Raw genomic sequence first — 21,536 nt, 5'->3', positions numbered from 1 at the left:
TTTATTTTTCTTCTTAGTACATCTCACCACCAGAATTCCCAAGTATGCATTTGCTTATTGTCCATCCTTCCCTATTAAAATGAAAGCTCCATGACAGCCAAGGCTCCCATTGTGTTCACTGCTATCCTCTTAGTGCATTGCAAAGTATCTGGCACACCAAAGGTTATCAAATGTTTGCTGAATAAAATAAACAAAAGAAAAATGATGGGAGTCTGGAGAGAGCTCAAGAAATGACAGAACTTCCATGATATTACCCCTTATCCTTGAGCTATCCAAGATATGTCATATGCCTGACATGAGGTATAAATACCAATAAAGGGGCAAACGGCAATGATATAAGTATCTCCCATTCAGTAGATCAGAATTAAATTATGAAGAGGGAGAAATTAATACAAACTAAACCTATAAGGTCCATTCTCTAATCACCTATAGTTTTTTTTATGTTAAAATACTTAAAATTAGGCCAATCTACCTTAAGAAGTGACAAAACATCTACCCACAATGAAAGATACATACATCAACTTATACCTCAACTCTATTTCTTAGATTATCTCCAAAAATTAACTCCTTCTCTTCCTTTTCCTTGGTCTCATTTTGTTGCTTTGTTTAAAGAAAATGGCACCAAGGGCAAATATTGTGATGGGAATTAAGCTAAGCTGGTGGTGCCCCATCCATACCTTTGGAGAGCACATTCCAAATACAACTCTTGGCACAAGGATTTTCTCTGTAGCTGAAACCAAGCACACAGTGGATAGAAGTGCTATCTAATTAATGCTTGTCTCCACCAACAACCTTCACCCAGTGACTAATGGCTGTGGGTGTATAAATTCTGAGCATTCTGACCCCGGGGGTGAAATAACTCTGAAACTTAAATTCTACATAGCTCCAGAGTTCTGCAGTAGGATTAGAATACAGTTGACCACAGCGCTTGATAATGGCCCTCTTATTGGCTGAATTCCCTTCCCTGTCTCCCTTCCTTATGTCAAGCTTGAAAGTTTTCCAATTGAAATGGCACTTCAATACCAATAATTCAACTATATCCTTAACCATTACACCTAACCATGGTTTTTGTATATGTTAAAAATAAAGTTGAAGCTTAAGGTATTTCTCTAAAACTAACACAATTAGTGCTTATACTAGTTTAACTTTTAATTCAATAACCAGCTTATAATAATAAAGTCATCAAAAAAATCTGTTTTAAAATACAATTCTAAAATTGACATACTACATAATCACATCAAAAGAGACTTAGGTGTTGAGACAAAGTTGCAACAGATCCCAAAATAAATCTCTGAAGCAATTTGAACCTCGCACAAAGGGTTCGATCAACTCATAGGGCAGTTCTATTTCTAGGCTTCTGGCTGAGAACTGAAGGGGAGAAGGCAATGTCTCATTTGTGTATAACGCTTTGTACTTTCTACAGTGCTTCCAAAGACTATTCAGAGACTCCTAATATTTCTGAAGACAGAAAAAGTAAGTATTTTTAAACATGTTTGATAGACCAAATAAACAGAATGGCTGGCCAAAGATTCCGCAGCAAATAAATGTCAAAGGTAGGAAGGTGGAATATGAACTCAGGTCTGTCTTCTAATGGTCCAATACACTTCCTTGCTTTTCTGCCTAAAAAGGAAATAGCAAGCATTTACCAAACTAAGGCACAGAGTGCTACAGGGAATACACTCAAACCATTCAAAAATAGTGTTCTCCCTTTCCTAAAATAGTACATGCTGAGGCTCCCAACTTTTCTACAGTCCTGTATAATATGGCATATAATTTATGACTACATAAATGGTAGCTGAACCAAAGGACTCTGAAAACAACTTAGAACATTAGCTCAGCCTATTCCTATCTAATAAAGAGGGAATATGCAAATTGACCATAACTCCACAACAAAGATGGAGGCACCCACAGCCAATAAGGTGGAAATATGCAAATTGACACGACAAAGATGGTGGCAGCCGGGCCAGGAAGCTTGTGACAAAGCAAGCAGATGAGCAGCACAATGAGCACCATCAGCAAGTCCATGCCAGTTGTCCACTGTTGCAACAGCAGTGCAGGGCCCTCGCTGGCTGGGGGCAGCAGTGAGGCGGGCGGCAACACGGGCATCAGCACTCTCACCACTGTGGCCACACCATCAGGGAGAGACGCAGCCCATGACAGGTTGCAGGGCTCGGAGGCACCCAGGGCAAGCGCCCCCACACCCATGCCAAGCTACAGAGGCCAGGGGTAGGAGGTGTGTCAGGGTTGGGCCACATTTGGGGAACACCCTAGAGGTTGAGGGCAGCTGGACTCATGGAGGGAGGTCGCAGCCAGGTCAGGGCAGCCACGGCCCAGAGCCAGAGGCATGGGCGCTGGGTGCCTTCCCCGCCGGAGCTGTGCACTGTCTCCACTGCCACCGCTGCTGCCGCCTCCACCATTGGAGCCACTGCCACTGCTGGAACAGCCACCAGGACCTCAGCATGTTTCTGAGCATGATGATCCTGCAGCCCAGGCACCCAACATCCACCTCACCCACTCCCACTCCCCCAAGCCAACCTCTGAAGCCTCACATCAGACTCCTGCAGCCAACCCAGGCAGAGGCACGCCCCTGGCTGTCTTTCCCTACCCTTCACCCCAACTCCCTAATCCTCCTCGAACCCACAGTTGAGAGGCTCTGGGGAGTCTACTGCAGATCTCCTAGCCAGTGCCTCCTGAGCACCTGCCTGGGCCTGTAAGTGCACCCTTTCTGCACCCGCTGGTTCCAGCGTCCTGTTTCCCCAAGCTTCCTACAGCATCTGTCTCTCACCCACATCCCTGACAGCTTCCGAGACCCCCACCCTCCTGCACCCCCTCTCTCTCCTGAACTCCGTTCCTTTCTGCGCTTCTTTTGCCTCCTGTGTTTAGCTCCCTCCTGCTTCCCCGCTCCAGCCGGGCAAGCCCACGCTTGGCATTCTCTAAGCATCCAAGAGCTCTGAACAGTCTGTCCACGAGGGTTGGAGGAATTTGGCTGAGAGACTGTCCCTCAGGTCGGGCAGCCTAGCAGAGTGAGTATAAAACCCTTTCCCCTTCTAGCAGGGACCCAGTCAGCCTACACCTGCCAGCTCCAGGATTGAAAGCAGGTGTTCATGGTTAGAGGAAACTTTCCAGCCAAGCACCTGGCTAAAGCAAACTGCGCATCTATCAAGAATGCTCTCTGGGCGCTATTCTTGCCAGGAGCTTGCGTTCCACTGCGGTAGATGCAGCAAGGAAGCAATGATTAGTGCATATGACAGCTAACAATGAGGACCGGTAGGAAAAACACACTCCCCAGTCCTAGCTGGCAAATCTGAGTATGATGCAACCGTGTGTGCCTGTATGACAAAGAGAGAGGCTTAAGGAAATGAAAATGTTTAAGCGTAGAGTAAATAACACTGCCACCAAGAAAGAGCACACTTAGTTACATTTTAGACTTTTCACAGTCAGTAAGGACTCCTGTATTTTGTGCTTTATGATTCACATGACCTGATCATTTGAGTTGGGTCAATACAAACAAAAAGGCACAATTGGTTTTGGTTGAGATAATAAACTGAGATTTCAGATTTCTTGTTGGTTTTCTCCTTTTTCCAAGTTCCCAGATTCTCAGAACTCTAGGATTAGTTTTGGGAGGGATGAAAGAAGAAAATATGTAAATACTCAGGATTAAAATCAGTTAGCAGTTGAGATTATAGCCACGGTTTTTGAGTTGTCGAATGAATTGGTTTGAAATTCATGAGCCTGGCCTCTGGCCAGGCCGGGCATTGCAGGCTGGGCTGAGGAACCCCCTCCCCTGCATGAATTTCGTGCACCGGACCTCTAGTACTAATCTGTGAGACAGCCTGACATTCACACAGAACCTGTTAGAAATCCACCTCATTATTTTCCTCCCAATGCCTATTCCTGCTCTTTGTGTTTTCCCAAGGTCAGTGACTAGTGCCAGCCCCTACTCACACCTCACAGTCCTTGACATCTCAACTCAACTCCACCATCCCACAACCCAGGCCTTCCACCTCCTATCTCTCCCCTCTGACTCCCAGTCTCACATCCTCCCCTCCCCCTTTAATTAGCCACCACTACCCAACCCCTGGCTTATCACCACCACAGGTCTCTGTTGATCTCTCTTTCTCCTGGGTTGCCCTCTCCACATCCATTCTCCAAAATGTCAAATTGTCCAAAATATAAACGTGATCGTGACATCTACTGCTTAAAGTTTTTCAGTGATTTCTCACGGCCCTTAGAATACACAAAACCCTCACCAATATCCTCAAGGTCCTTTGTGACTACACCCCTGCCCATTTCCCTATCTAGTCTTATCTTTGGCCTCACTCCTCCCAAAGAATCTCAGCCTAAAGTTCCCAAAGGTTCTCACTAGCCTCAAGGTCTCCACCTAAAGTGTTCCTTCTGCAGGAAATATTCTCCTGCCCTCCAAACCCCTCTTGCCTGTTCATCCCTAATTCATCAATGCAGTTTGCATAGTGGTTAACAGGATTTCAAATTCCAGATGCTCCTCCGTTTACTAGTATGAGAATTTGGGCAAGTAGCTTTCTTTCAGCAAAAATGTGGATTTTATAGGACCTACCTTATTAGATTATAGGAAGAGTAAATTAATTTATTCAGGCAATTAGAAAAGTATCTGGTACATGGTAACCATTTTAATAAACATTGTATCTCATTACTCTTATTAACATCATCATCATCTTCCTTCCACTTCTTTATTCCCCACATCTTGGATTAAGTGTTATTTCTTTCAGAAAATCTACTCTAAACCTTTGGACTAGGTTAGTGTTCCATTAGCGGCTCCTATTACATGTTTTGGGGCTGTTTATATTAATAACTAGAGACCCGGTGCACGAAATTGGTGCATTGGGGGATAGGAGGAATGTCCCTCAGTCCAGCTGCACCTTCTCTAATCTGGGACCACTCTCTCACAATCCAGGACTACTGGTTCCCAACCACTCACCTGCCTGCCTGCCTGATTGCCCCTAACCACTTCTGCCTCCCAGCCTGATCACCCCCTAACTGCTCCCCTGCTGGCCTGATTGCCCCAAACTGCCTTCCCCTGCTGGCCTGGTTGCCCCTAACAGTCCTCCCCTGCTGGCCTGGTTGCCCCTAACAGTCCTCCCCTGCAGGCCTGGTCACCCCAACTGCCTTCCCCTGCTGGCTATCTTGTGTCCACATGGAGGCAGCCATCTTTGACCCCATGGGAGATCCCATATTGTGTATTGGAGTGATGGTCAATGTGCACATTACCCTTTTATTATATAGGATTATATAGGATCATCTATCTTCTCTACTACACCAATGGAGGAAAAGATCATGGCTTTTTTGCTCATCACTATATTCCATACTCAGTACTATATCTGGAACAAAGTCAGCACATCATGAATATTCCCCTGCTGAATAAATGTGTGATCCAATTCCTCTGTTTAATCACTACAAAGGTCACTGAGCTGGCCAACTAAAATCTAAATTTCTTCTGGTTAAACTTAATTCTATTTCCTCCTTCCTCATCATTTGGGAAGACTTTTTAAAAAACTTAAGAAAATACCTAATTGGAACAAACTCTTTTAAGTCTATTGGCTCTTTAAGACTATCATCAATAAATATCACATTAATTTCACAATAAAGATAATTTTTTAAAATCCATCTATATAAAAAGCAGACTTAAAACTTTCTTTTCTCTAAGTGTAAAAAAATAAAACAAAATCTTCAGCTATCCTTTTATGGTCTTACTTAAACAAAAAGCAAATAAGAACTTCTGCTATTTGCAGCTACAAAAACAACAAAAAAAAACAACAAAAAAAAAACATTCTTATTCACCCTCAATCTCCAATTAGTAAAGACTGGGAAATCCTGGATGTGCTGATTGCGGTTCTCATTGAATAGAAACATGCTGAAGTTCCAAGTTTTTTTGTTTTGTTTTTCTAATCTATTTAAAATGCACAAACAGAACTAGCCTAAAATAGAATCTCTATGTAATTGTCAAAATTAAAGTAAATATTTTAATACAGAAATCATTGGAGGTTTTAACACTATTATAAACCAGGATCTGGTACCAATTATAGATATCCACTTAAAAAGCCTGCATTAATAGCCCACTGACTTCTTCTAGAACTATCTTGACCTTAATCCAGTGTTTCCCAAAATGCATGATCTTAAGAATTATCTTATTTGTTAAAAATACTTTCCCATGTTCTTTTCTTAGAGATTTTTGTTTATTTACTAGGTCTGTAGTATATATATATACTTTATATATACAATATATATATATTATTGATTTTTAGGGAGGGAGAGGAATAGATAGAAACACTAATGAGAAACATTATCAATTGGCTGCCTCCTGCATGCCCCCTACTGGGGATGAAGCCTACAACCTGGGCATGTACCCAGACCAGGAATTGAACCAGTGACCTCTTGGTTCATGGACTGACGAGCCACACGGGCAGGGAAACCTAAATTTATATTTGTAACAAGCCCATCCAAATGTTTCTCATGATCCACCGGAGTTTGGATATTGCCAAGGCATAAATAGACCTTTCACTTTCAGATAACATTTGAGGAACTCTCCAATTTATAAGCTTTTGCACGGGTATTCCAAACTGCCTCAAAATCATCCTTATCAGGAACTCTGGCAGGAAATTGGGAAGAACATGGAGTCTGGAGTTAGAAAACCTAGATTCAGTTTCTTCTGCCATTTACTGGCTGTATAACCTTTATACCAGTCACCGGTCCTGGCACATTATGTGGAAATAACAAAACCAACCCTAACCTGCTTCACCAGCTTGTTGTGGATATCATTTGAGAATACTTGCAAAAGCACTCTGTAAATTAAGATGTCATCGTCACAGTAAAATGTCATTAATTCAGCCTCTTCTGATTCATAATGTGTGAACATCGCTGTAAAACCTGCTGTGTTTTTTTTCCACATTATCTATAAAGAAATCATCACCTCCTTTCACATGACAGGCACTGATAGGTATTGGAACACACAGATAAGCAGCACCTTCCTGTTTCACGGCAAAATTATGAGACTGAATGGGCAAGATTAGGGGAGCTTATTTATTGTATTAGTTCTGTTTATGTGACAAGGCTGGAGTTTCAGCTATCATTAAAGTAAGCTTGGCAATATTTCTACTGGAAGTTAGGTTGGTGATGAGCCGTAAATGCCAGTCATTACAGTAAAGCCAATCTGGAGAATGAGTTTTCTACACATAAGGAATGTTAAGGGAACTTTAAAACTGCCATCTACTGACTAAAAGATACTACTATCTTTTCCTGGCCTCCATGAAAGCTCATACTAAAGCAATACAGTATTATTGCCTTGGCAATTCAGAGTCATCAGCATAATCTGTAGTTTGGGGTACAGGTAAGGCTGAGACTACAGGTAAGAGATACTGAATTGACCCACTTAACTTGTAGCACTATATTCAGTGAAAACGTTCCTAGTCTTAATGTCCATGTAGGAGCATACCAAGAGCATAATGGCATGCTCGGGGGCTACACAGGTAATTGTCATTTCTTCAAACGTTCAGGTCTGTACAAAGAGGACTGTTTTTGCCCATCTCAGTTGCAGAAATGTGTGCCAAGTCTAGTTCTGCTGGCATCTTCATTGTTACCACAGATCACCTCTGCTTATCCTCCTCACCAGTTTCCCATTCTTCATTCATCCCCAATGAGTCTCTTCTACTCTGCTGTCAGCAAGTGCCACTCATCACTCCTCCCACTACTTTTAAGCAATCTACCACTGATGCACCCCAGTGCCTGCCTTGTCTAGCTGTTCTCCAGCTAGATGCATGAACTTAAGCAAGCCATTGCCTCCTCAAGCATACTTCCCTTAAAATAGTAGTTCACCTGAGGAGTCACCCACAGCCCTCCTGTTTTGTTAACCTATCATTATTCTCTTCTGCTTCCTAATGATTTTGCAATTTTCTCATTTCACAAAGTGCTGACTACACTTTTGTAAGGATTGTCAACCAATTGTAATATTCATTTTTGTCCATGAAGCAATTAAATTATATGTTCAATGCCCTGTGGTTAACTTTCTAGCACTTTTTAATTATATACATTTACCTTTCAATGCCTTTACTACTAAAGAGATTTTCCAAGGAATTTGGTTCGATGTCTCTCTCCAACAATTCAAAAAACTCTAAAGGTTTTGGGAGGCTTGGTTCATTTTATCAGGTCTTCAAAATAAGAAAACTACATTTTAGTCAACATATCCTAGAATTTAACTACTTTTACTATAATTCATCTCAGCCTTACCAATTAGCAAGGTTTTACTGAAACTTACCAATTACCAATTAGCAAGGTTTTACTGAAACTTTAAGTTGGAAGTCTTTCTTACAAAATAAAAATCTATTTGCAACAATTGTGTAAAAGTCTGGGAATAAATAATAAATATAGTACAAATATTCTATTAATCTTAAGATTAGTTGGTTTCCTGCCCTGACTGGTTTGGCTCAGTGGATAGAGTGGCCAATAGCTGGATTTGGTTCACTGGCACAATTTACTGGCCCATTGAGTGAATGTGGGAAATGTGCATCAACCTTAAAAAATTAAGAAACTTTCCACGATGGGGGCCCTTGTTACTGAAGGGCAACAACTGGCTGAGTAGTGGCCATGCTAAATCAACCACATTGGTCACCTGGACAGTTACTTCCCAGACATGTGTTTACACCTGATCCACTTTACTCATTTACTTTATCTTCTGGAGACATTAGAATTTGCCATCCTGGTTTAAAATTAGCAAAACAAGGAAGTCCAAAACAGGTTGAGAAAAATAGAAAAGATGAGTTTTAGACATGCTAGGATTGAGATCTTGGATAATCAACCAGAAGGAAATAGACAGCAAGTTATTAAGAAGTTTGAGAAAAAGTCTGGAAAAGAGAAGATGGATACTGATAGAAATAATCATTCCCAGAAGTAAATTTGATAGCAAATATAACAACAGCAATATCAAATAGCATTTTCTATTTAAATGTCACATACTTAGAACAGTATCTGGCATCTTACACCCATTAACTAGTTTAATTATTACTTTAAATATATTATTATCCCAATTTGACAGATGAGGAAACTGAGGCACACAGAAGTTAAGGTGATATTGCTTATAACTGGCACATCTGGAATTCAAAAGCAATTAGTCTAGTTTCATAGTTTATACTATGAGAATTCCTTTCTGAGGTTATGCCTATATTTTGTTTCTTAGATTCATAATAACTTAAGAAAATATAGAAAGAGAAGATAATTCCCCCAAATTATATTATCCTTTAATCTCAAAAATACTGGAACAACTTACTTCATAGATATTTTCATTCATTCAACAAATATATATTAACACTATGTGCAAACACTGTTCTAGGGGCTTAATATACTTGTCAATAAAACAACAAATTAAAAAAAAAAATACCAGACCTTGCCTTTATGGGCTTCCATTCTAGTGGGTAGACAAATAAGAAATACCATAAATGAGGGAAATACACAGTATGGGAGATGGTGACAAAAGCTATGACAAAAAGGACAAACAGGAAGGACAAAGATCACAAGATGGATGCAAAAGAGAGAATTGTGAATTTGAAGGTAGTAAGGAAGGTCTCAATGAGAAAATGATATTTGAGAAATGTTTGAAGAAAATAACAGTGAGCCATTTGGATATGTGGGGAAGAGCATTCTGGAAGAGAGAACAGCCAAGGGCCCCAAGGCATCAATGCCATGCCAAGTATGTTCAAGGGATTGAGTTCAAGGAAGTGTGTTCAAGCAAGAAATGCATGTGTTAGAAGGGTGAGAGGAAAGTGGGCAGAGATGAGGTGAGAAGTAAAAGAAGGCGAGAGGCAGGTGGTTGAAAGCCTTGTTAACCACATGAAGAATTTTGGTTTCAATCTCAAAGGGATAAGAAGCCATTGGAGGGATCTAGGCAGAGGATGACATGATCTGATGAGATTTTCAAGGATCACTCTCGCTACTCTGTCAGAATCCATTGTAGGGGAGCCATGGTGGAATCAGAGCACAGGAGGTCTTTATTATATAGAGCACATGTGTCAAACACAAGGCCCGAGGGCCAAATCCGTCCCGCCAGGCCTTGCAATGTGGCCCGCACCGCGCTGTCATCACTGCACTCCGCTGCGTTTCCATCACAATGACAGTTTATGACTGTTCAGTAAACCATTCGGCCCGCGATTTAGGCTGGATTTTAGATTTTGGCCCCTTCTCTGATTGAGTTCGACACCCCTAATATAGAGGCAAGAGATTTCAGTGGCTTATCCCAGAGTGGTAAAAGGAATTGCATTCTATATATTTTGAAGTTATATTTATAGTCAATGGGATTTCCTAATAGACTATACTTGGGGCAAGAAAAGACTCAAAAATCACTAGAAGGTTTTTATAAATGTAATTGAAAAGTGGCACACAACAAAATTTTTCTAAGTCTATCATATCTTGAGTTCACTAGGGAGAACTATATTTCAAGGAACCACTTAGTAAATCTTTTCACAAAGCAAGGAATTCTCCCTGCAGTAGCACTGATCACCTCCTAATTGGACTGTTAATAACTTCAGATTTCCAATAGTATGTCTGCTGAGTAAACGACATTATTTCTTGGTTTCAACAATCCTTTTCATCAAATGAGACTTATTTGTACCAATAAAAGACATTCTTAACTATGTTACTTGGTATCCATAAAAACAATGAGGACTACACTAGAACCTCATTTACATCGCATTTCCTTGTCGTCATTCTGGAGAGCAGCTACAGCGTTTGGACAGGTTCAAGCCTCGGACTGATGAGAGGGCACAGTCCTCTCATTGCTACGTGTAAGTCCCAGCTTGGAGGCCAGGGTCCTCCCAGCACAATGATAGCCAACAGCTTTGGTTGTAAGCTTGAACCTATGGTCCGTACACGTGGCCCCACGTGCCTGAGTAATTAATACAGGCTTGATAAGAGTTCAAGTGCATGTAGTTGAGTGGGACTGAAACCCACGAGAATGGTATAAACATCTTGATGCCCTTACTTTGCCTCGTGGCATCTGCTATAAAATAAAGACATGGCTTGTGGGCACCGTCGCTGTCTCTCAGAGAAGCAGCATCCCACAGAGACCCAGCTTTCCTTCTCTTGTCTGTCTTTTCTAAGCCTTTCAGCCACCCCACTCAGGGTTACCCTTGGCAGTGTTGGCGCGGCACACATAATCCTGGAAAAGAATCAGGTCCATTTAGCAGATAAAGGATGTTATGCTCACAGGCTAATGATCTTTGGCCAAAGTCAAACAGCTTAGTAAACAGCAAAGTTCACCCTTGCTGCACTGACTCCAAAGCCAATTCTCCTATTGTCACTACTGTTCCCCAGTATAATATTATTGAGAAGCAGTAACTGTTCAAAAACTTGTTTCCTAACCTCCCCTCCCATTCTTCACTGACTAGATCATTTAAATAGAAGTAACTTCACTTGCTGAAACCGGTTTGGCTCAGTGGATAGAGCGTCGGTCTGCGGACTGAAAGGTCCCAGGTTCGATTCCAGTTAGCGCCATGTACCTTGGTTGCGGGCATATCCCCAGTGGGGGGTATGCGGGAGGCAGCTGATCGATGTCTCTCTCTCATTGATGTTTCTAGGTCTCTATCCCTCTCTCTTCCTCTCTGTAAAAAATCAATAAAATATATATATTTTTTTAAAAGAAGTAATTTCACTTAATCGTGGAAAGATAATTCTTCAGAACCTGTATCACCCCCCTGGAATTGTCAATAGAAAGAGGACAAATGCACTGTTTCACTACACGAAAAGAATACATAAAACAAAGCATTCTCTTGGATATGGATTTGTGACAGGCTTCTCAACTATCACACCAGTGACCTCGAGAAAGCAATCACCCAGTTTCAGGGTTCATTTAACTACCGTAAATCCCCAGTAAGACTAGAACTTCCCACATGACAGTGGTTAGATATTCCCCCCAGGGAGAAATAGTCTCTGAGAGATGATATACCCAAGAAGTGCACAAAAGTGGCATCCCTTACTATGAAGTGTGAACTTATTTTTCAAAGTAAATTTTAACTGAGATTATCTGAATAACTTGTACTGGTCTATCTTTGTAGCAATGCAACTTCAGGAAGATCACAGAAACAAGGGCTTCTGTTTAAAGTTGCACTTTGACATTATCCTCAATTGCTTCTGTTTAAAGTTGCACTTTGACATTATCCTCAATTGTCTAATGACCCTATATTCTTAGAGGTCATTAAACAGCCTGTGTGCTGGCCCTCTCTTCACGCCTAGCTTACTCATGTCCACCCTTTCTCAGCTTTAGTCACTATGCCTTGTTTTACCATGGCCTGCACTGTTTCTGCAGTGTGAGCCAACCCTTTTAAAAGAATTCCTGGTATTATTATTTCAACCAATAAGACTGAGACTTTCCCAGTCCAATCCAATCAGACCTGCATACCTATATCTCCATCAGCATGTTCACCAACCAATCAGGACAATGCTTTTTAGACCAAACTGTGAAGATTTGGTGTCCTCATTGCATAAGGATGGACCAATCAGGGACCAAGTTTGGGGATTTGTCACTAGATAGGTCATAGAGCACACTTTCCCTTTCCACCAAAGACTGAAGACCGTGTTTCCCCAGCTGGAGCTGAATCACCAAAGGCATCTCACAGATTTCAGCAGAGCTGTCTAGCAGGAGAGAGGCCTTGCCCTAGGGCCATCTCCCAACACCCATGTGCTCAGTAGCTCAATATTATAGTTGAGATGTTTGCACTAAATAGTTTCCTTCTTCATTACACACCAAATTGGGGATTCCTGCTGGCATTGAATTGGCACCAATGACCAATAGTTGACAATATAAATATATATTATAATATATAATAACTAGAGGCCCGGTGCACAAAATTTGTGCATGGGGTGGGGGGGAGGTTCCTCAACTCGGCCTGCACCCTCATAATCTGGGACCGCTGGCTCCTAAACACTTGTCTGCCTGCCTAATCACCCCTAAACGCCTCTGCCTTGGTCCCCACCATGGCAGCTTTATCCAGAATGACTTCTGGAATGTTGTTCAGCTGTCTGGTCTAATTAGCATATTATGCTTTTATAATTATATTTATAATAAGTAATAAGTTATTATGCAGTTATGTGCCAGACACTGCACTGTCTGTTTTACATAAAATATGTGTTCCATTTATCCTTCACAACAATCCTATGAAACAGACACTAGTATTATTCTCATTTTACAGAGATATTTATTACCTGGATCAATGTTAATAAGTACAGGACCTAGAAATCAAGTCTAGGTTTGAGTCTCCAAGGGTTCAAGTTTTACCTCCAAATAGAAAACTGGACATTGCCCAGAAAGAAGGAGAAGAACAGAAAAAGTGGGGACAGAGGGAGACATGGGACTGGTGGGAGGGTGTGTGAGTGAAGGAGATATTCAGAGTACAAAGGTCAGAGGCTAAATTTCTAATTCCAGGAAACCTTCCTCCTCAGTTTTTCCTCCAAGAAAGATCAAAGCATGCTTTTATTTATTTTATTTATTTATTTATTTTTTTTTTCACCCAAGAGAGAAGAAGGAGGAGGAGGAGGAGGAGGAGGAGGAAGAGAGAGGGAGGGAGGGAGAGGGAGAGAGAGACAGAGAGAGAGAGAGAGTGAGAGAGAGAGAAACATCAATTGATTGCCTTCCACACATGCCCCAAGTATTGTAGAACCAAACTTGGACCCAGGTATGTGCACTGACAACCTTTGAGTGCACAGGACAACACTCAACTGAGTCACTCCCTCCGGGCAAGGCATGCCTGTAGGTCTGATTCTCCAGCTGTATCTGCTGCTTCTTACACAGTTCTAGCACTAAGGGTGCCCTGCTAACTCCTATCTGGAGATCTTGTTCCATTTAGGCCCAGGACTCTGTTTTCAGAGATAAAGTACAAATATCTTTCAGAATTTTTATAATTAAATTTATTTGTTTCTGTGCCCTCCTCCAGCTGTCCTACATTTTTGGAAAACAAAAACAAAAACAAAAACAAAACAAAACAAAACATAGTTTTGGCCTAACCGGTTTGGCTCAGTGAATATTGGACTACAGGGTCCCAGGTTCGATTCCAATCAAGGACATGTACCTTAGTTATGGGCACATCCCCAGTAGGAAGTGTGCAGGAGGCAGCTAATCAACATTTCGCTCTCATCAATATTTCTACCTCTCTATCCCTTTCCCTTCCTCTCTGTAAAAAAAACAATTTTATATATATATGTATGTATGTATATATATATATATATATATATGTATGTATGTATGTATGTATATATGTGTGTGTATATATGTGTGTGTATATATATGTATATATATGTGTGTGTATATATATATATATGTATATGTATATATATATATATATTTTTTTTTAAGTTTTAAAAAACAAACAAACAAAAACACCTCTACTATGATCAACATCAGCTCACCAGCAAGAAGAACAGGTACACTAGAGTTTCCTGAATGCCAACAGGGAACGCATTACATTTACCAAGCTGGACTTCCAGAGAGTCGCTAAATCTATTTGAGAATGCCACAGTGATAAACAGAAAATAGCATCAAGGTCAGGTCCAGCCATATATTTTCATTACTGGCTGAGTGCCTTTCCAAGTTTTCTCAGGCAGCAAGATTCATGGTTGCAAATCTGAAGAAAATTCTGACCTACTTGATTCTAAAAATCAAGTAGCTATTTTGCAATGCTTCCAGAAACGCCAAACATGTGCAAACTTGAAAGTGTGCCTTCAATCAAAAAGCAATGACGTTTCTAGAGTATAGAGGAGTCCACCTCCACAGTGCTATGCAATCTGTAAGCTAATCCCCCAAACACACAGCATTTAGATGTTGCAGAATGAACAAGTTGGTTCAAATCTGATTCTGTAACTCACTAGCTATGAAACTGCAGACAAGGGATGTCACTAACCCAAGTCTCCATTTCCTCCTCTGGGAATAATGCAATAGAGTTCAAAGAGAGAGTAAAGATAATCTATGTGTTCGAGCCTCACCGAGAGCACCAATATACTAAATGGTGAAAAAAATTAAATCTTTACCTGTAAGATCAGGAATAAGATAAATAAGTCACTCTCACCTCTGTTATTCAATACAGAGGCCAGGTGCACGAAATTTGCAGGGAGCAGGGCCTAAGCCAGCAGGCGGACATCTCCCTCACAGTCCAGGACCCCTTGCTCCTTGCTGCCCACCTGCTTGCTGATCCTTACCTACTCAGCTCCTTAGTGCTGTCACAGAGGTAGGAGAGGTTACCACCACCACCGCTGTGCTCACTAGCCATGAACCTGGCTTCTGGCTGAGTGGTGCTCCCCTGTGGGAACACACTCACCACCAGGGGGCAGCTCCTGTGTTGAGCATCTGCCCCCATTCCACCATAACAGAAAGGTAGGCTTTTATTATATAGATAATATTGGAAGTCTTATCCATAGCAATTAGGGAAGAAAAAAATAAATAAAAGACATCTAAGTTGGGAATGAAGAAGTGAAACTGCCACTTTTGCAGATAACATGATTCTTTATATAGAAAACCCTAAATACTCTACCAAAAATAACTATTAGAAAAACAATAAAAAAAATACCATAAAGTTGCAAGATATAAAACCAATGTACAAAAAAACCATTGTGTTCCTTTACACTAACAATGAAATCTCAGAAAAAGAAATGAAAAGAAAAAAAGAACACTTCCTTTTGCAATTACATCAAAAAGAATAAAACACCTAGAAATAAATTTAACAAAGGATGTGAAGGACCTATATACTGACTACTACAAGACATCATTAAAAGAAATTGAAAGAGACACAAAGAAATGGAAAGATACTCCATGTTCATGAATTAGAAGAATCAACATTGTTAAAATGGTCATATTACCCAAAGCAACATACAGATCTAATGCAATTGCCATCAAAAATTACAATGGCATTTTTTTTTTTTTTTAAAGAAAAGAAAAAAGTCATCAGATATGTATGGAAACATAACCTAAATCTCCATTTCTCCCTCTGGAAATAATGCAATACAGTTCATTGACCTCTGAACTAGAATAAATAATGAAATACAGTTCAAAGCAATTCTGAGAATAAGTACTTAAAATGAATCTTGAAATATGTGCTAAAGAAGCCAGTCACAAAAGGACAAATATGGTATGGTTCCATGTATATGAAATATCTAGAATAGGTAAATGTATACAGAAAGTAAATTAGTGGTTGACTAGGACTCAAGGGGATTAGGGTTCGAAAGTGACAGCTAATGGGTACAGGGTTTCTTTTAAGGAGGATGAAAATGTTCTAAAATTAGATTGTAAGGATGACTGTACAACCTTGTTAACTATGATAAAAAATCTTAAATTGTACACCTGAAATGGGTTAAAGTGTATGGTATATGAAATATAGCGCAATAAAGATATTTTAAAAATCTAACCCATTAATTGATTAGTGGATCCCTTTTCTTTCCTTCCTAGAGAAATATACTCTCCATAAAAAAATTAAAAAGAAGAGCTCAGAGTGCTTTCTTGGGTTGGAAGCTATAAAATATCTTGGCTTTAGAAATATGCTTACATCTCTTTGCATCCATCATCTCCACTTTATTTCAAATATCAATCATTTTTTATGAACTCAAATGAATACAAAATATTTATGCCAGAATAGATAAATGCAAAATGTATCTACACTCAAACTAAATCCTACAGATAACATTCTCTATCGCTCCCCAACAATAACTGTTCTCTGTTTTAGTACAAACTGACCACCTTTGTTAACCATCTTCTTTTGAGTACTGGCTACAGTGGCTTTCAAACAACTAAATCTCCATTTTCACAGGATCTCTTTGTTCTCCTAAGAAATACAGGGAGTATGGTATCACAATGACAGCCAAAACAGTCTTTCTATTAAAACTGGCTAAACCCGGGGAGGGAGATCTGGGGGAGATAAGAGATCACCAAAGGACTTGTATACATGCATATAAGTACAACCAATGAACACAAAACTCTGGGAAGGGTGGGTATGTATGGGGAAGGGGGGGCAATAGTAAAATATGTACACAGATAACAATTTAATAAAGAAAGAAAGAAAGAAAGAAAGAAAGAAAGAAAGAAAGAAAGAAAGAAAGAAAGAAAAAATAAAATAAAATAAAATAAAAACTGGCTAAACCCATCTGCTAAGGACCTAATGACATCAGCATTATTCACTTGAGTGGGACTGTTACAGGAGCAACCTAGAGAAGAGATGATCTTGCTCTTGGTTAGGAGATAAAGGAGGTAAATTAATATACGAGTCAACTAGTGGATGATGGTCTTAAAAACCTAATTAGACTAAGGAATCTGTTGTCTGGAATATTTTTACTGATTGCAAAGGGAACCTGTATTTCCAGAGTTTTCCAACCTTTTTTTTTTTTTTTAATATATTTTTATTGATTTCCAAGAGAAGATGGGAGAGGAAGAGAGAGATAAAACCATCAATGATGAGAGAGAATCATTGACAGGCTGCCTCCTGCACAACCCACATTGGGGATTGAGCCGACAACCCAGGCATATGCCCTGTCTGGGAATAAAACCATGACCTCCTAGTTCATAGGTCAATGCTCAATCACCCTAGCTGAGTCAAGCTTTTGTGTCTAAGTTTAGAAGAGCTTATATCTGATCAACGTGCCAGCTACTGTGGGAAAATACAAAAAAAAATGCCTCTCAGAATCTAAAATTCGAGAAATTAAACATAGTCAGATAAAGAGACTTAAGAATAACAAGGATAAAAATATACTATCAACTCAATGTACCTCCCATATAATAAAAGCCTAATATGCTAAGTGTTCGGTCATCTATTCAACCAACCAAAGTGTAATTTGCTGATGATATGCTAAGGTTGCTCAACCGCTCACTATGATGTGCATTGACCAACAGAGGGCAGACAGTGGACACGCTGGCCAGTGACTATAATGTGCACTGACCACCAGGGGGCAGACACTCCGACTGATGGGTTAACTTGCTGCTGGGGTTTGGCCAATCGGGATTAAGAGAGACAGGCCAGACACACCCTGGAGCCCTCCCACAGTCCCTTCCTGGCTGGCCAACCTCCCTCCTCCCTCCCTAGCCCCAATTATGCACCAATGGGGCACCCTGGGCCTAGCCTGCACCCTCTCACAATCCAAGACCCCTAGGGGGATGTCAGCAAGCCAGTTTCAGCCCAATCCCACAGACCAGGCCAAAGAACCCCACTGGTGCTCAAATTCATGCACCGGGCCTCTAGTTGCTATATAATATTTAAAATATTGAGTTGATTATGGAGAAGAAGATGTTAAATGAACATTAGTTCTAGAAAGTAGGCGATGCCTCCCTAATACTGCCTGCTGCTTGCTTTTATTCAAGGAAGGGGGCACAGGTCTAAGTAACCAATTCTGTAAGGGAGAAAATGTATTTGTACTCAATAGTATTTATGTACAAATATTAATTCTAAACTCCTAATCTTGGTTGAACAAATTACCTATTTTTTAAGCACAATTTAACTCTATTTCTTCAAGTGTCATCTCTGCTGGTTTGTTCTTCAAATTATTTAAGTTCACCCCTCCAACTGATACAAAGAATTGGTTTCTACTCTTAATAATGTTGTTTTTTAAGATTCCCTGAATTTGGAGTGATAAAGGGAGTATTTTAAGATCCAGACCACAACTTATAAGTAATGTTACAAATAATTTGGCCATTTCTTCTGCTTAAGTACTTTAAAAAGAGAGATTCTTCCAACATTTCAGGTAAACTCAACAATATTTCACTTTATAACACTATATTCCAGTTCAAATTTAATTTCTAAATCTGTTAGATATTTCCCTTAATTTATCAAAAATCCTTCCTCTGGTTTCAAATCTTTTCAGTACAAATATTACTCATAAATGACAATGTCACATCACCTGACTTTTACTGTGGCCTAATATAGATTATTACTTAGGCCATTTGAGTTCTCAGCCACTATGGTCAATTATACAGGGGTTTTTTTAAAGCTATTAACATTAATCTTTGCTTACAAATTGCAGAACTTCATGTTAATACAGTATGATTTCTTAAGACGCTGGAATCTTGCATAACTATTTCAAAAGTCTACAATCAAGTTCTCTGAACCTCACAATCAAGAACTAGGGCAAGCTAATTGTGAAATTATAATCTTGATTATAAACGAGTTGAGCACTTAACTTGTACTTTCAAGGATTATTTTTTTAAAGTGATTTTTAAAAATTAGTCCTATGTTAATAGCTACTTCACATAGTGGACAGAGCTCTCACATACATATTCTTATTTGAGATGTTTTCTTTATGTTGCCACCCCAAAAGGTTATTTAAATGTTTTTGGATGAATAACGACTATGGAGTAACATTATTTGTGTACCTTACTTGAACCTAGTCTGATAGCAACTTCTAAACATCCCAAAATTCAATAGAATGCTTGGTGAAGTGAACATTCAATTATAAAACAGCAGAATATATATAACCACATCAGAGAACAACCACATCAGAGAACGAGCACAACAAATCACTTGGTTTAAAAAGAAACGAAAACTAAAGATAAACCAAAAAAAAAAAATTAGAATGAGAGAAAAAAAAAAGCAAGCTCAAGACTTTCCTGCAGGCAATATTCTCAACTTCTCCAATCTGAACTCCCTCTTCCATTTTCAAACTCCTCCGACTGGATGGAACAAGATCCATTTATTTAGCTCACTCTTTGTAAGAATAGTTTTTTTCTGCACAATAAATATCTGATTTCTACATGAAGAGTCACCGTTTTTGCAGAAGCAACGGTTCTTACCACTTTTTAGATTCCAGAACATTAGCGGGAAGGGGGGGGGGGGGGGAGGGTAAATTACATGGGGGGGGAGGGTAAATTACATGAAATTAGCCGAATCCACGTGATTCCAAGGAGCAGAAAGACTTTGTAAATTCTATGTCCTCTTCCTCCAGCCCTCAACCCTACCTTTACTCCCCCCCCCCCCCAAAAAAAAGGTCAACAGAATGTTTTTGCATTCTTAGCAGAGGGCCAGTGTTCGAATCAAACGAAAATTTTTATCTTTAAAGCACTACTAAAAGGCGAACCAAGGAAGTGGGTAGAGAGTAACTGACAAGGCAGCAAGGAGTCTGACTGACTCCATGCCAGGGACCCGGAATGGCTATCAAGCGTCCTTAAACTTTTTAAAGTGGGGGCCAGATCACGGTCCCTCAGAGAGCTGGAGGGCCGGACTATATGAACTACTAATTCCTACTGTAACACCTCGGCTGCGCTCACTGCCCAAAAAACCTGGCAGGCCGGATCAGACTCCTCTGCGGGCCGCATGTGGCCCGCGGGCCGTAGTTTGAAGACCCCTGGAAGGACACAAGCCCAGGAGAGTTCAGTCCAGATTTCTTCCGCACCTGCCAAGTGGCACTTTGGGATCGCTGCGTTAGGCCACGAGTGTACGGAGCTAGCACTGGGAAACTCTGCAAGTCTGGGCAAGCCAGACACGGATAAGGCGGCTACCCGGGACGCCAGAGTTTCGGGAAGGAGGAGAGGAGAGCTGGAGAAGGGAGGCCACGCGCTGGGCCCGGAACTGGTCAGCGCCAGGCAGGCCGGGGCCCAGGACGCTGTAAGAATGAGGAAGCGGGCGGCGCTGGTTCCGACTCACCTGCCCATTCACCGAGCCCCGGTCCAACCCTAGGCTCGTGACCCAGACCCCAGATCTGAAAGGCCGTGAAGAGCGAGTACGAGATGCGTAGGGCTAGGTAGGCCACGGTGCCCGCGCCCACCCAGTACAGGAAGCCGGCCGCAGGGAGAGCGCTCTCCATGGCTTCCAACCAGGCCTTACTACCCTCGTGAATGGAGGGGGGGAAAAAAACACAAGAAAACTAATGAATGAATCCTGGAAGAGGCGCCAGTTGTGACGCAGCGGACGACCCTAATAGGCGCCGCTCCGACACCGTATTGGCCTAAGCCCCGCCCACAACGCCATATCCGTGCCACCATTGGTCATCGGTTGTTTCCTTTGCGCGTATGCGTCAGCCATTGGCTAACTTCAGTTTCACTTCCCCGCCCACATCCCCTCCCTTGCGCGCACCGGGGCGGGTTTCCGTTCTAGAGAAGCTGATCACCAGCCAATCCAGATTCAGCCCCGCCCTCACGTCACCACGCCCCCGGGAACTCGACGGAGGGAGCCGGTCTCACCGCGATTGCGGAAGACTGCACTCCGATTGGCCAATCAGACCCGGCCGGGGTTTGAAGATGGAATGGGAGCCGAGAAGCCACTCTAGTGAATAGGCGGATTGTAGTAAGAAGTAGGAGTGCCACCAGGGGATTATTTTCGCCCCTTTAGAAACTATTTTAACATTGTTCATTGTGCTGACATGGTTCCCATAAACTTTTCCAAATAAAGTCTTCCATCTGCTGTTCCTGTGCCTTCCCCAGAGCACCTCTTGGCTCTGGTGACACTCATTGAGGGCCTTTTGAATGCCAGGCCTTCCTCCTCGACTGAGCATTAAACTACAAACATAGTTCCCAGAGTCTAGGAGTTCAAAGCAAATGGCTTCATGGAGACAAATAACTA

At 41.1% G+C, this 21,536-nt stretch overlaps 1 protein-coding gene across 1 annotated transcript in view; it reads right to left on the bottom strand.

The window, feature by feature from the left end:
- HSD17B12 (hydroxysteroid 17-beta dehydrogenase 12) overlaps positions 1-20,925 on the bottom strand; it is a 115,643-nt gene extending 94,718 nt beyond the window's left edge. The window contains exon 1 of the mRNA XM_036428270.2: positions 20,622-20,925. Coding sequence (XP_036284163.1) covers positions 20,622-20,781 — 160 coding nt within the window. The 5' untranslated portion in view covers positions 20,782-20,925. The remainder of the gene's footprint in view (positions 1-20,621) is intronic.
- Between the last annotated feature and the right edge of the window lie 611 nt (positions 20,926-21,536).

This window comes from Pipistrellus kuhlii, unplaced genomic scaffold (genome assembly GCF_014108245.1).
Source record: "Pipistrellus kuhlii isolate mPipKuh1 unplaced genomic scaffold, mPipKuh1.p scaffold_m20_p_9, whole genome shotgun sequence".
In the NCBI taxonomy this organism is placed as follows: domain Eukaryota; kingdom Metazoa; phylum Chordata; class Mammalia; order Chiroptera; family Vespertilionidae; genus Pipistrellus; species Pipistrellus kuhlii.
This window is presented reverse-complemented; position numbering and strand designations above follow the sequence as displayed.